Source organism: Mesocricetus auratus, unplaced genomic scaffold, assembly GCF_017639785.1.
Source record: "Mesocricetus auratus isolate SY011 unplaced genomic scaffold, BCM_Maur_2.0 Super-Scaffold_4256, whole genome shotgun sequence".
Taxonomy (NCBI): Eukaryota; Metazoa; Chordata; class Mammalia; order Rodentia; family Cricetidae; genus Mesocricetus; species Mesocricetus auratus.
The window spans coordinates 16,012,932-16,029,027 of NW_024429182.1; the positions used below are offsets into that span (position 1 = coordinate 16,012,932).

Below are 16,096 nucleotides of genomic sequence, written 5' to 3' on the forward strand. Positions count from 1 at the left end.
CATCAGAGTACCAATCCCTTTGGGATACTGGTAAACGTATACTCAGAATTCATCTACTGGCCTATTAGGCTTCTGCACATTTCCTGGTTTTGTAATCATAACTAGTACTTTCCTCCCTTGGCTCCAGGGCTGGAGCTCAGACTGCTAGGGAAGTAGTTGGCCACACTCTACCACTGTGCTTCCCTGAGCCAAACTGTGCCAGTGCCAGAAGAAGCCTAGCATGTTGGGTAGCAGCGAGGCTTGTGTCACGGAGATCTGGTCATTTATCACATGGGGTATGTTGTGCTAGCTTAGTCAGTGGGGCTATTCCTGACCGCTGTGGCAGGCCTCCAAAAGAGGCCCTTCAGTGCATCAGTGTCCAGCAGCAGGAAGGGCAGAGGTGAGAAGTGCTAAGCACACCATGCCATCATGTGTGAGGCACGGAGCCGGCTCTTACAGGCGTACACCCTTGTGCACACACAGATGTACACACTGACTTTTCTTGACTCCCGCAAGCAGCATTCGCTGGCAGCTCCTTCCCTATGACAACATCTCTGAACGCTCACGTCCCACATTAGACAGCTACCCCTCCGCCCACCCCCAAAAAAGGTAAATGGCAATCACTTCCAGCTGGGTAAAAAAATTTAATTCCTTACCCTGAAGTTAAGAACCCACCAAACCCGGTGTGGAAGCTAGTAAAGGCCACTGTGGGTGTACTAACTGCTGCTCAAACTGGCACTGTGCCTCGCAAAGTGGAGATAGGCAGAAATGCCTCTGTGTGTAATCCTGGCACCAGAGAAATCATGTTTTCTCTGGGCCAGTCATCCACCTGAGCCTCTGTAGCACCATTACAATATAATTAATTGTTCCATGTCTTCAGGAGAGCTTCTCCCCTGCCCTCTCCCTATTACACACCCTGAAAATTAGCTGAGAAAGTCTCCTATCAGGAAGGCAGCTGGGGCTGCTGTCTACCGTAATGCAGAAAGGGAAATCTGCAATGGAGACGTGGAAAGAACAGTCTTCTTAAAGGAGGACTGTGAAATCCGACATGCCAACATAAAGGGTAAGTGAGCTACTTTGAGAAGTAACTGAATTAATGGCATCCTTGTCTGGACAGTTTGGTTATGTAAACTCTCTGCATGCAGATAAGATTTTTAACTATTGTTTTCAGTGCCCACCATTCCTGAGACTCTTGTCTTCCTTCCAGTCTTTGCTGTTCCTATAAGGTATTCCAGGATTTCCTTTCCATTCAATGATATTGTCTCTATATCCTTGGGAAATAGGATCCAAATGAATCTCTAATCTCATTTTCTATCTCTCCATCTTTACCACGCCTTACAAATGCATACTGATTTTTCCAATCCAAGATGCTACAAAGGAGTGGTAGATGCTGAGAACTGGCTTCCTCATCTGCATCTGTTTTAAGGCAAAATCTTTTATGGTGTATGTTCCTTGACAACAGGGACCACTTCTATGCAAAATGTCTGGTACCTGTAAGGATGTGAGTGCATGACAAATGTGAAATATTAAATCTAGAATGTTATCATAAAATGTGATCTCCTGATTAAGAAAATGGACTTTTCCCAAGTGGCCCTTTATCATACTTTTAAGAGTTACCATTACTGAGTAGAGAACATTATCTACTGTTATTTAAGAGAGAAAACTGCAAAGTTCATGTCCTAGGGGCAAACTGTCAAATCTATCTAGGTATGAAATAAAACAGCAAAGTGGAAGTTAAATCTTGGTGGCTCAATCATTCCAGGAAGACTGTATTTACTTGTATACTTTTGAAAAGAAAAAATTGGAGTTACTTTCAATGACACTTGTATGGGAAAAGGAGCAACACAGAAAGGCTTTAACACAGAGGGCTTAGTAAGGGTAACTTCAAAAACTGATAATGAGCTGGGTGTAGTGATGAATGCCTTTGATCCTAGCACTCAGGAGGCAAAGGCAAGAGGGTCTTTATGAGTTTGAGGTCAGCCTGGTCTACAGAGTGAGTTCCAGGACAGCCAGGGCTACTTAGAAAGATCCTATTTTTCAAAACGGAAGGAAAGGAAGGAAGGAAATGAGAAATTGGTCGTAGATTATTTCTTCCGAAGAAGGGAGAATCTGGCAAATTCCTGTAATCCCAGCACTCAGAAGGCCGAGGCTAGAGGCTTGACAGCAAGCTGGGCTATGCAGCAAGGGCATGTCTCAACAGCATGGCCACCCAAACACAAAGGCAATAAACAAAAAGAGACACAGGTGTCACCTGAAGACACTCAACAGGCATTCATAGAGCACACAAGTATTTGTATTTACCACTTCACGGGACTGTAACAAGTTAAATCAAATTATATCAATGGATCAAAGACAAGGGCTTCTGGTCATAAAGCTGACTTGTAAAGAGTGTGTGTGTGTGTGTGGGGGTTCTGAGGTTGAAGAGACGGAAACAGTAGCACTACCCGAATGAAGACATCTCAGAACTATCTTCAAGGACCCCTCTAAAAGACTAAAAAGTGGACTGGAATTTAACTTAGGGGTAGAATACTTGCCTAACAAGTACAAGACCCTCAGTTTGATTTCAGGCACCACAAAAATTATTTAATAGAAAATAAAAGGCGCGGAACCTATCTTTTCAATGATGGTCTTTGTTACTGTCATTATAACTAACATAAAAGACCCCACCGTTTAGGACCAATCCTAAACAAAAGTTATGCTTTTATGTCTGCACTTACAGTGCACACATCTCAGAAGCCCCACTCTTTCTTCTCCTTGCTTTCAAAACCCATTGTGGTTATGAGGAAAGTTACTGTTACTTACAGTACAAATGGGAACACATGTATTTTATTAGGGCATGATGTCTTTTTAGCTAAGGAGTGAGTTTTTAAAACTGATATATTAAGGCATGAATAATCTGGAGGAGAGTTCCTTTGCTTTCCTGAGGGATAGAGAAATCTCAGACATCCGAAAATTCCACAAGTAAGACTGTGTGCTCATTTTTTAAGAAAGACTTATTTATTTATTGCGTATACAGTGTTCTGCCTACATGCTGGAAGAGGGCACCAGATTGAATTGTAGATGATTGTGAGCCACCATGTGGTTGCTGGAATTGAACTCAGGACCTCTGGAAGAGCAGTTAGTGCTCTTAACCTATGAGCCATCTCTCTAGTCCCTGTGTGTTCATTTCTAAAGCTAGTCTTGGACTCAACAAAACGATGGACTCATCATACATGCTATCTAACAGAGTATGATGTCAGTAAGCAAAGGCAGTTTCTCCTTTCCTACATAGTAAGGAAGGATAGGAAAAACATCTGAAAGAAAAACAATAGGAAACAATAACAATAAGCCCTGGTTTATAGTCATATAGCAAGAAGATTGCTAACATTTGGATCCTTGGCCTGGGATTTAAGAGTAAAGGTTTTAAAGTCTTCTTAATAGCTCAAATGACAGAAACCTTGAAGCACTTGCCATAACACTCAGATTTCAAGGATATACAAGCAAAAGAGTCAAACACAATTTTATGAAAGTTCTAAGGAAGGCTGATATTTACCTCTCTCTTTCCTGCCTCAACTTGCTTACTTGCTGGGATTACAGGTATGGACCAGATGCCTATGCAGCTAAATGAAGGTTTGTTTTCTGAGTGCTGAGACTGAACTCAGAGCCTTATGTATACAAAGCAAGAACCCACAGCTCCTAACGATTTCTAAACGTGTTTTGACACAGGGTCGGTCATGCTGCAGAGCTAAGGTGACCTCATACTTGTCAGCCCCCTTCCTTCTGCTTGGAAAGGCCGGTGTATACTACCACACCCAGCTTCCCTTTGTAACTCTTAACTATTTGAGGTTGTGCATGCCTACAGACAAAAACAGACCCCCAAAAGTTAACTTTGAAGGCAACCATTGGGCATACACATGCCAATTATCTTTTTTTTTTTTAAATCAAATACACTTAAGAACTTACTCAATGAGTTACTCATACCTGACTTTCTCATAGTGGCATCCTAGGGACACACTCTGAGGGAAAGGTCTAGGAAGGGAAATCTCTTTAAGAAGTTTTAATGACATAGAGAACAGCACTGGTGAAGTCATTCAGGCTGCTGATGACATAAGGCCTTAGGGAATTTATAGCTAAACATGTAAATCTAAAGAAACATATACATTTTAAGAAACAGTGATTTATACTAAATTCCATTTTCATTCTTTCTGGTAGCTATAGTTTTATTTTACTCGGAACATAAAAATTAATTTTTGATTATGAAGGTAATGAGATACTGGAAGTGGACTAAACACAGGAAGACTACCAAAGGCGAGCAATTCCATTTTCCCCAGGAGGAAGCAGGAACGGATACTTTCTACCTCGCTCAAAGCTGTCGTACCTGCCTTAAAAATTGCCCCTTGGCCTTTTTGTAGAGTCCCATTTTCTGTCCAAAGAGCAGAATACTTTAATGAGGAGATGGTCAGTTTTCTTTTGCCAAGCAGTATTAACAAATATGTCATTTAATGATTGAGTACATGACAACAATTCTCTTATCTTTTCAGTTATAAATCGGCACAGTGACTATACATGGTGCCAAGCGGCCTCACTGGCTTCCACACTTGCAGCGTGCAGCGGCCCCGAGGGAGAGTGCTGTGGTAAGAGATAGGTAAACGCTCACCACCCTCTGCGCTCTGCCAGGCCTCTCCACAGAGAGTCCGTCCTGACCATTCTCTCGATGAGCTTCTTCCACAACATGCCATCCGACGTCACACGGTACCACTCCTTGCACACAAGCTCAGCAGCACACAGTGATTTGGCGTCCAAGTACGACAGAATGTTCTCAGCAATATGGTCCAGACCCCGTGCTTTGGTGAGGGGAGGAAGAAGCACAGAAAAAGACAGAGGGGTTGCTGAGCAATTTTTCACAGAAAACCCTTTAAAAGAACAGCACATGCCGTGCGATGAAGGCACGCCACTGTCCCTAGTGTGGTCCAGTTTCTGTCTCAAGCAGAGACTTGGGTAAAATGAGTGTCAATAATTTTTCCATAAGGTTACAGAAATGAACAGTATTTTCCATCTTCTGTTAGATAAGAAAGTTAAAGCTAACAACCAGCAAACCCCCAAGACATTAAAAATAAAAAGGAATCCAGAAAACAGTTCCCATCTATCTATATGGATTTCAACACTAGGGGATGTTCTATGGATGGCATCTCAAACTCAGTGATTCAGACCCCCCCGAAATCTTGATATTAGGTCCATTTCTCATTCTGCTTCTATTACTGCTGTAGTTCCAAAGCTATCCAATGAAAGAAATATCCCTAAATGTACTGGGGAGACAGCACACCAGACTGTGCTGGGGAGGAAATGTGGGCGTACAGACAGGAGGGAAGCAGATAGACATGGCTTCAGGAGCATCCTAGAGGACACGCAGGGATAGTAAAGTTCAAAGATGAGCTCCACTGCATGTGTTCAAAAAAAAAAAAAACAACCACAACTATTTTACTGCTATAAAACCTAAGTGACGACCAAAAATTAAAAAAAAATTGCCAATCAATAACTTGGGTAGCATTTCATAGGAAATCATGGCAAGTTGATCGTGGGTGATGGAAACTGGTGTTCCCCAATTAAAGCTCTCTACCACCCAAATATGTATCAAAGTCTCAGTGGCAAAGAGCCTTCAAACAGGATGACCACCCTAGTGGTCATTGTCACTGCTGTTTACAGGTCAGACGAAAACATTCAAAATTATTAATCTCTGATGTTTTCTGAAGGCTCAAAAGGTGGGAAGGAGTCATACAATCTGTCTTCTGCAGGCACGAACTGAGAAGGACCCACGACATGCATGCGTGCTTCCCCTGAATCATATGGAGACACACTTGGATGCCATTAGCAACAATTCAAATATGCTTATTAAACATTATTCTAATTATAAAAATTGTATGGCTATCTATCACATTTTCCAGCAGACTTGGGGAAGAAAGCTTTAAATGGATCTTGTTTGGCTGGCATCACACGTTCATATTTAAGCATAAGCAGATGGAGGCATCCATCACCTAATTCTTATTAAAGGAATATGACTATAAGCCAATTAAAGATATAATAAACAGTTTTCATACAAAATACAATGATGGTATGTTTCCTGAATCTTTATATTCAAACTTTGTACAACATCAGAAGTTTCCAAAAGGTGTTTGTACATTTTTAATGGCTGCTGTCAAATTGCTCCTGATCTTTTACAATGTACCAGTAATAAGTTGCTGGAAGTAATTTCACCTAACACTCCAAACAAAACCATTACATTAATGGATTATAGGCAATTTTTGAAGTAGTTTGGTTTACTAAATGCAGCCAGACGGTGTAGGCTTAGAAATTTAAATGGCTGTTAAGCATTGGATGTGATTTAATACCGGATAGACTGGTCAGCAGATACACACTAAGGATCAGCATTAGGTATAATACGCAGGTTCAATCGACTCTGGTTCAATTCTCAGTGTCTAAGCTTAAGACAGTAGCATGTCTCAGTGATTGGGAAGGACACAGAAATAGGTACACTCAGATTGTACAAAGATAAACTGCTTGCCTATGGCTAGAAAAAAAAATCCAGATATAAGGGGGCAAACATTGATTCTAGTTAGCAAAGGATACATGTACAATTTGTTTTAAAGTGGTTATTTGTAATATACAAATAAGCATTTCTTTAATTTTAAAAGGCAATTTATTTTAAGTTTAGAAAAACAAAATTTGAAGAACAGCTGGCAAGGATTAAGCAAGTACGTAGTCCTGAGAAGGCTACCAAACAGTACATTCTTCTTACAGGAGAGCTTGCCAGCATGTTCCAAAAGCCCTTTAAAGACGAAGCTGCTGGTGGAAGTGCACACTGTAATCCCAGGAGGACTCGAAAGTTCAAGGCCAATCTGAGTTACACAGTAAGACCTTGCCTCAAGAGGAGGAGGAGGAGGAGGAGGAGGAGGAGGAGGAGGAGGAGGAGGAGGAAGAAAAAGACTTCAAAAAGTTCATGCTTCACGGCAGGTGAAGGTTAGTGGCCCAGTGCTTGCTGGCAAGTGTGAGGCACTGGGTTCAATTTCCAACACACCCATAAAACAAGCAACAACAACCAAAACAAAACCCAAACCCAAACAAACTATAACAAACAAATCAAACTACATTGAAGCTCCTCCTGTTCTTTAATATAGCAATTCTACTTTGAGTATCTCTATATAGGGAAATAAACACATGATCAGAACTTTATAAAAATATATGAACAAACAAAGGGCTACCTGTGTGGTAGAGTTCTGGGCAATTATATTTTTCACTTTGTGTGTGTATGTACATGTTCACATATGTGTGCATGGAGGTCAGTGAGCCCCCAGGGATCTACCTACATCTGCCTCCCTAGGTCTGGGAATACAAATGCATCCCCTCTCCCAGCTTTCTCATGAAGGCTCTGAGGGTCAAACCCATGTCCTCATGCTTACATAGCAAGCACTTTGCTGGCTGAACTATCTTCCAGTCTATTTTTTTGGGGGGGGATTTTCTAAATTTCATAACCATCAAAACAGAAAAACAGCCCCAAACAAGACCTGCAGTTTCGTTAACATTGATTGTATACTATTTCCCTGATAAATGTGTAGCCCATATAAGAACTTCCCATTTCCCATTTTTTACTGTGTTCTAGATCCCCATTCAAGATGGGGATGGGGCACTCTGGAGATGCTACTTAGTTACAGAGTACTTGCCTAGTTTGCATCAATATCCCCCACCCTAATTGGGGTATAGGTTAGTAGTAATGTCTGCCCTGGTTGATCTGCAAAGAACCTATGGCATCCTCGCAACACCCCCCCGTGTGTGAGACACACATCAAAGAACTGATACATCATTCTTTCAAAAAAAAATACTACCAGTGTTGGTGGCGCACACCTTTAATCCCAGCACTCGGGAGGCAGAGGCAGGTGGATCTGTGAGAGTTCAAGGCCAGCCTGGTCTACAGAGTGAGTTCCAGGACAGACTCCAGAGCAATACAGAGAAAACCTGTCTCGAAAAGCCAAAAAACTAACCAACCAAACAAAAAACCCTAAAAAAAAAATCCTGTAATTTAGGTATTCTATGGGTTGTAACAGAGGCTGACACAGGAGGATTGTGGGTGTTTTAGTCAGCCTAAGCTCAGTAGAGATACTCTGTCTCAAGCAAACAAACCAACCCACTAAAATTCCCATAAATTCAAATATAAGTGCAGGAAAGAAACGGAAAATAAAACACATTATAAAAGTCATACCTCAAATCAGGTAAAGGGAAACAAAACAAAAAACAAAACCAGATTTGGAACTGCATATAAGTTAAATTTAAAAAAAGCTGAACAGAAGGACATAATACAAGGACACACAATAAAACGGAATTTAATTTTTGTTGTTTTTTCTTTTTCCTTCTCCTCCTCCTCCCTCTCTCTCATATTTCTTTTTTGAGACAGGGTTTCTATGTATAACAGCCCTGGCTGTCCTAGAGCTCACTCTGTAGACCAGGCTGGCCTTGAAGTCACAGAGATCCACCTGCCTCTGCCTCCTGAGTGTTGGGATTAAAGGCAAGTGCTACCACACTCAGTGGTTTTTCTTGTATTAGATGAAGAAGGTATAATTAGTGACTTGGCATGTCAAACTATCAAACCAAATAAAAATTTAAAAAGAGAAATGTGGCCAGCAGTGCTACACTTGTAATCCCAGAACTTCCAATGCCAAGGCAGAAGGACTGCTGTGAGTTTGGGGCATATCTTGGCTACACAGTGAATTTGAGGCTAGCGTGGGTTGTGGAGTGAAACCTCCACAGTCTCGCAAAGGGGCGGGGTAAGGCTGAAGACCCAGTTCCATTACTGCTGTAGCAGTAACTAAGACTTTACAAGGAAAGCACACGTACCTGGCAGAGCAGTTATGAAATCCCTCTGCAGCATAGGCTTTAGATAGGAGTTGATGTGCCCATGCTGGTAATGACACATTTGGGATATAAGGTGTTCTACAAATTCCACTTGATCAGACTCTGACCACTGCTCAAAATACTTGACACACAGTTCCTTTTCCTTCTCATAGCTTGCTGAGAGCTTCCGCTGCTTGGGCACAATCATACTGGAAGTGCCATTGGCAAGTTTTGTCTATAGGAAGGGAGGAATTAAAAGAAACATGTAACAGTAAGCATTGAAAATGAGGGCAATAGTCTAATTTTCTGGTCTGGTATGTTAACTCGTATCTTTACAAGTGAGTTATTCTTGTTAGATTTATAGTAATTGAGTATTGTGAATCATAATTATGTGGAAAGACTTACAAATACCAGAGTAAGTTGGTAAATCAGGTATACTCCGAGAAGACCATTTCTAAAAGCTCACAGACATTCTTAATCTATGGCCAGAAGCACATAATTATTACTAGCAAGCAAAAAAGTTAATTTGCCCTTTCTTGTATGTAGCTGTTACCAGACATTTAGATAATTACTTCTTCACACTTACTTTTTAAAAGTCAAATAAGAAGTCTTCCATGCAAAGACAGATCAGCGAATATTTACAGTTCTCATAGCATCTCTGCAGATAAAGCCTATAACTCATATGCTCAAGTTAACCTTTTCTTTCCAAAATATCATCTTCGTGGTTATCAAAAAATTAAATGCTATATATATATATATATATTTTGAGACAGGGTTTCTCTGTGTATCAGCCCTGGCTATCCTGCAGCTCACTTTATAGACCAGGCTGACTTGGAACTCACAGAGATATGCATGCCTCTGCCTCCCAAGTGCTGGGATTAAAGGTGTGCACCACCACTGCTTGGCCAAATGCTATAGTTTTTAATAACTAAGTCATTTAATAAGTATTTACTGAATATCTACACTGTATCCAACACTGTTCTAGGTGCTGAGAATACAACAATGAACAAAACTAGCAGAGAATCTAGTTTAAGAGGCACACATCACTTATGATGTAAGTAGTGCTGCCAAGAAAAGCAGAATACAATGATTTTTGGATTATATAGGGCCCGAGAAATGGGTTAGCGGGTGAAGGCACTTGCCGCCAGCCCTGACGACCTGAGCTGATGTGCACGGTGGAAAGAGAGAGGCAACCACTGTGAGCTGTCCTGATCTCCACACACACTTGGAATGTGTGCCCATACACACACATGCAATAAATAAGTGTAACAGTAAGACTGTGAAAAAGAACACGAAGGGGAGCATGTTATCATGGCAGGCAAACATCTAAGATGGTTCCATGAAGATTCCCATTGCAGGGTGTGCACACTTCGCAGATCTCTATGAGTTTGAGACCAGGCTGACTACATAGCTAGTTCTATGCCAGTGAGGTCCACACAGTCAGGTCGGTCTTACCTTCCTTTAGGTCAAACCCTATTGTAGGTGCTGTCATGCACACTTAGCTGACCTTACATTACTAAATGGGAAGTGGCGATACACACGAACCCAGCACGTAGGGAGCTGAGGGAGGACTGCAAGTTCAAGGCCAGTTGTGTTATATAATGAGTTCCAAGACGGCCATACAAATTTACTCAATTTTTTTCAGTAAGTGTTACTAACTACACGAGGTCTTCAGCGAGTTTTAATTCTGTCCCCCAGAAGGTGGACATGGGGTATGGAGAAAGTGATCAGACACACTGATAAGCAGTGAGGAGATCTTGGCTCTAGTTTTACTGTACAACAAGGACTGGCCTGAAACCAGGAATAAGGTGTGAGGGTTTCCCCAGGAGCTTGTAGGTGAACTTGTCTGGCCAACACAATGATTTCAGCCTTGGACAGAGAACACAACCACGCTGGGCCAGACATCCCAGCTCTAGAACTATGAGCTAATGAAGAGGTGTTATTCAGCAACTTAAAAAATGATGTAATTACTTAACTCTACCTGCTCATGGACAGTTTTCCTAATGGGGTCATTGTTTGAACTTTACATCTTGTTACATAGGGGAAGATTAGCCAAGGGGGTGGGAATTTTAAGAGCACAGGGTCTGGAAGGCAGCAATCTGTCCTGCAAGCCAAGGACCCTAAATAAGTAGTTGAAGAGATCACTGAAGAAGTAGACTGAGTCACGCCTTTCAGCCCATTCATGAGGACAACTAACCTCCACACATGGCTTCATCAATCTGACATGAACCCTGCTCTTCCCACCAGAGAATCTCAGCCAACAGGGTTTGGAGTCACAATCCAGGGCAATAGCCCTGAGAACTTCTACTCACTCTTTAGAGCCTGAGCCACCATGCTGAAGAGAGAACCAGGATGCGAGGCCACAGGGACAAGCACTCAGAGATGAGAGACACACACGTGCGATGGTCCTGACTGGGTGGAGCATGCACTAGGTCCAGAATGGACAACAGCAGGCCAACTTAGAATCTACTTTAATGACCCATGGAAGAGAAGTCACCTTTTACACTACAGTGTTGGCTAGAGAAGTGGAGAGAAAGAATTAGTATTCAGTGTATTTCGAGGGCAGAGCAGATCTCACTGAAGCTGGATGTGGGCAGGAGAAAAGGAGATGAGGCTCACACCCAAATCTGAAACTGCAGAACCATGGGAAAAGATTCGGAAATCAACAGAAACAACTACTCTAAAAAAAGTGATTTTTATGTAGGATGGCACAAATGAGTGTAAATGGAGACCTTTCTATGTAACTTGATAGACAATGGATGTGTTCTCCTGAGCTGACCCTAAGGAGACATGAGGACCCATGTCGGTATGGAATTCATCATGGTTACATATGCTGAATGTGGTGTAACACACTCGGACACTCTACTTCTGCCATTAAGGTATGGGCCTGTCTTATCCTCTCAGACATTTCACAAATGGAACTTGGTCAGCAGCTGATACCAGTGGATTTCCAAGACCGGCATGAAGGCAGCTGGCCACAGGGAAAAGCTGGCCCTGTAAGCAGCAAGCCTGGTGTGCAGAGCTGGAGTTTTCTAGTGCAGATGCCAATGCTCCCACACACAGTAGAGATGATGGAGAAGAACCTGCTGGGCACTGGCCATGGGGAGTTCAGGCTACTTTCCATGTAGGCTGTTTGCAACTTAGCAAAGGGAAACTCATCAAATGAGGAGTAAGACTTGGAGCACTTAGCAAACTGGTGGGCTTACAAGCTTAACCAAAAAAGCCACTTCTCATCCTGATCTCCAAAGCCCACCATATCATCATGATCTTTGTCATAAAAGGTAGAAACAGACTGGGGATGGAGCAGCCCAGAGCACTTGGGGCAGAGCTTTCTTAGCATGGATAAGGCCCTGGGTTTCACATATAAAACAGGCGCTGTGGCACAAGAGATCAGAAGTTTATGATCATCCTCTTTTTTATAGCAATTGAGGCCAACCTGAACTATATGAGATTGTACCTTATAAAACAAACCAATTCTTCCTCCTCCCCCCCGCACCAAGAGAATGATGGGTGCTAGAGCTGTCTTCTGGTTAAAGCTCAGAAGTTCAGGAACATACAGCCATCAAGCTGATGAAATGGCTATTTACCTTTGCACAGACCAGGCTTATCTGTAACCACAGGGAGCCACGCCTGCTGCAGCCACCATCAGGACTGGGGGAACCTGGGAATTTCCCCGTTGGAGACAAGCTTCAGTCAAGGCTTTCTTTTACTTTCAGTGATCAGACCCATTTGGTTACTAGAAATCAAGTGAGGTGGCAAACACTTGCGTATTGACAACCTGCTCTGGGAGACACGGGTAGCACCTACTTTGTAGTCACCACCCTTCACGGAGTGTTTCCTCGTGAAGAAGATGTGTCTGAGACCCACATTCACTTCAAATGGCACTATCCTAATCCTAACCCCATGCTATACTGGTTTAGTTAGAGCTACAGCCCTGGAATTAAAAGACTTACTAGCTTCCCCTTCTGTGTCTGTTCCCCCCATTTATAAAATGGGAGTAACACAAACAACCTCACTGGAATTTTATGTGAGAACAGCGGTAACAAGTTTGTTTATGGGAAGTATTTAGTAGCCCAGCCTGTACCCATGCTGAGGATCTAACCAAGTGCCTCCACACAGGCTTGGGCAAGCATTCTACCACTGAGGCCACACACTCAGCCTCAAATCAAATCTCATAAAATAAAATGCTGTTAGAACTGTTTGAAACTCACTCAGCCAACAGTCTTTGATGTACCAGCCCCTCAGGACGGAGTCTCAGGTGCTACATGAATGACTGGGGGGTGAGCCTGTGCTCTTGGGTGGTGGTCACATCTTTCAGTGCTCTGGGCAGATGACCTCAGTGCTTCTCTCCCTTACTCTGTTATCCATGAGTGACTCCCAAATAAATACCTGAAAGCCCTTTATGTGGGCTTTCATGGACTTTATTACAATAATCCATTACACCCCCCACTTTTGAAAACACATCTTCCTTTCTTAGTTTAGTTTTAGTAAATATACAAGTTTCTTAGTTTAGTTTTAGTAACTTTAATACACAAAGGGGGTATAGTATAACACTGAATGCATATAACAGTTAACTGTCCCAGATGCCAGCAGACAGACCAAGAGCAGACGAGCACAAGCCTCGCCAGCTCCCTGTGTGTCCCCCCCTGCAGCCAGTCACCTGCCATCCTAGAGAACACACTGCTTTCATTTCACTTTTGGGACAGGATCTTATTATGAGGCCCAGGCTAGCTTCAAATCTGTGGCACTCCTTTTGCCTCAGCCTCCAGACTGTTGGGATTACAGAAATGCCAACACACCTGGCTAAAATACATATTTGGAAATAATCTGCTTATGTAATTTATCACAGCATAAAAAGAAATTTTAAAAAACGAGAAAGCCCCACACAATGCTTAAGAAAAAAATTGACAAATGTTTAATAGCCATAAAATAAAAACCTTGCTGAGGGAATATTTATTTATTAATTATTTTGTGTTTGTTTATTTATTTATAAACAGGGTCTCACTATATAGCCCTGATTATCTTGAAATTCGCTCTGTAGACCAGGCTGTCCTCTAACTAAAAGAGATCTACCTGCTTCTGAGTGCTGGGATTAAAGGTGTGCACCACTATGCCTGGTGGGAATGTCTTTAAAATAAATAAATGGAGAGATATGTTACACATGATCATAAACTGGACTTAATACTGTTCATACTTTTTAGATTAATCTATAGGATCAATGCAATAGCAACCAAAAACCAAAACCTTAACAGAAAAACTGATATAGACTCTACTAATTTGTATAGAGGTGCAAAGGGCCCTAAATTAAAAGATAGAGGACTTAGACCGCAGAATTTTATTCTACTTATTCTCTACAACTGTGTGTGTGCATGCGTGCGTGCATGCGTGAGTGTGTGTGTGTGTGCGTGTGCTGGATTCAAAGGTGTGAGTGTGGAGGACATTTTCAAGAGCTGGTTCTCTCCTTCCACTGTAGGTTCTGATGATCAAACTCAGATATGGAGCCTGAACTATCCACCTTCTGTAACTAGGCAAGGCTACCAGTAGTGGGACTGGGACACCAACCCAGCCACAAAACCTTCAACCTACAATCCATCCTGTCTGCAAGGTGTGCTCAGGCAACGGTGGTGCAGAACTTGTGGGAGTGGACAACCAATGACAGGTGTAATTTGAGACCCACAGCATAAGAGGAAGTCCATGCACAATACTGCCTGAATGACCAGGACAGTCCAGAGACCTAGGGTAGATCCCAATACAACTGGCAAAATTAAAAAAAAATCAATGAAACGATGATTCCTCAAGATATTCTGTTACACTCATAGATGGCTGCCCAGTTCAGCTGTCACCAAAGACACTGCAGATGGGAGTACATGCAGAGACCCACAGACAAACACTGGGGGTGGGGCTGGCTGTTCCAGCCCAGGGTGGAGACTTTCATCAGGTCTCTCCCCATGGAACCTGGGGAACCCTATGCAAAAGGGGAGGGACAATTGTGGAAGCCAGAGTAGTTGAGAACACCGGGAAAGCATGGCTCTCCCTGTAGTCTCCCCTCTCCCACCTGCAGTCACTAAGCTTGGCTCATAGGGCTCACAGAGACAAGAGACAGTCTTGGAGCCTGCATGGGTCTGTGCTAGGTCCACTGAACATATATTATGATTGTTGATTTGGTGTTTTGAGGAACTCCTGACAGTGGGAGTGGGGATGTCTCTGACTCTTTCACCTGCTTTTGGGACCCTTTTCCTCTTACAGGGTTGCCTCACCCAGCCTTGATAGGAGGGCTTGTGCCTGGTCTTATATCTTGTTGTGCCATGTTCTGTTGATGTCCCTGGGAGGCCTGCTTTTTTTTTCTGGGGAGAGATACCTGTAGGGAAGGTGTCTAGTTAGAGATTCTATTGCTGTGATGAAACATCAGGACAAAAAGGCAAGTTGAGGAAGAGAGACTTTATTAGGCTTACACTTCAGCATTGCTGCTCATCACTGAAGGAAGTCAAAGACAGGAACTTGAACAGGCAGGAGCTGATGAAGAGTTCATAGAGGGGAGCTGCTTACTGGCTTCTTCTCATGGCAGCCCCACCTTCCTCCCCCACTGATCATTAATTGAGAAAATGCCTTACGCTGATCTTGTAGAGGCATTTCCTCAACTAAGGCTCCTTCCTCTTTGATGACTCTAGTTGACACACAAAAGAATCCAGTATATAGGGGAAGCTGTGGCTGGATGTATGACAGAATAATAAAGAAAACGAGGAAAAAAAGGATTTACGTATTTTATGAATGTGTGCTCTATAGTGCATGCATGTGTACCAAATGCTGGCAGGTGTCTGTAGAGATCAGAAGATGGTAGCAGCTCCTGGAACTGGAGTTACAGATGGTTGTGAGACTCCTGATGTGCGTGCTGGGAACTAAACCCAGGTCCCTGTAAGAGCAGCAAGTGCTCTTAACTGTAAGCCATCTCTGCAGCCCCAAGGGTAGCTTTTTAAAGTGATGGTAGGCAACTGCATGTCCACACTGGGAAACACATGTAAGATTGACTTGTATAAACTCGAGTTAGAACTATAAACCATAAAACTTAAAGGGTAAAGGAAGTTTTTTTTTTGTACCCATTGGCTAGGCAAACATTTTAGAGAGGTTGCAAAAGCAACAAACTTAATAAAAGAATTTAATAAATCAGGGTGTGTGTGTGGTGTTTATGGAGGTCAGAAGACAATTTGGAGGAGTTGGTTCTTTTCTTCTTACTGCATGAATCTTGGGGATGGAACTCAGG

General features: G+C 42.6%; 1 protein-coding gene across 8 annotated transcripts in view; it reads right to left on the reverse strand.

The window, feature by feature from the left end:
• Positions 1 to 16,096, reverse strand: part of Btrc (beta-transducin repeat containing E3 ubiquitin protein ligase) — a 178,720-nt gene that overhangs the window by 19,871 nt on the left and 142,753 nt on the right. For all 8 annotated transcript variants that reach the window (XM_005063536.4, XM_040743818.1, XM_005063534.4 and 5 more), the window contains 2 exons: positions 8,842 to 9,073; positions 4,616 to 4,802 (listed from right to left, as the gene is read on the reverse strand). In XM_005063536.4, coding sequence (XP_005063593.1) covers positions 4,616 to 4,802; positions 8,842 to 9,073 — 419 coding nt within the window. The remainder of the gene's footprint in view (positions 1 to 4,615; positions 4,803 to 8,841; positions 9,074 to 16,096) is intronic.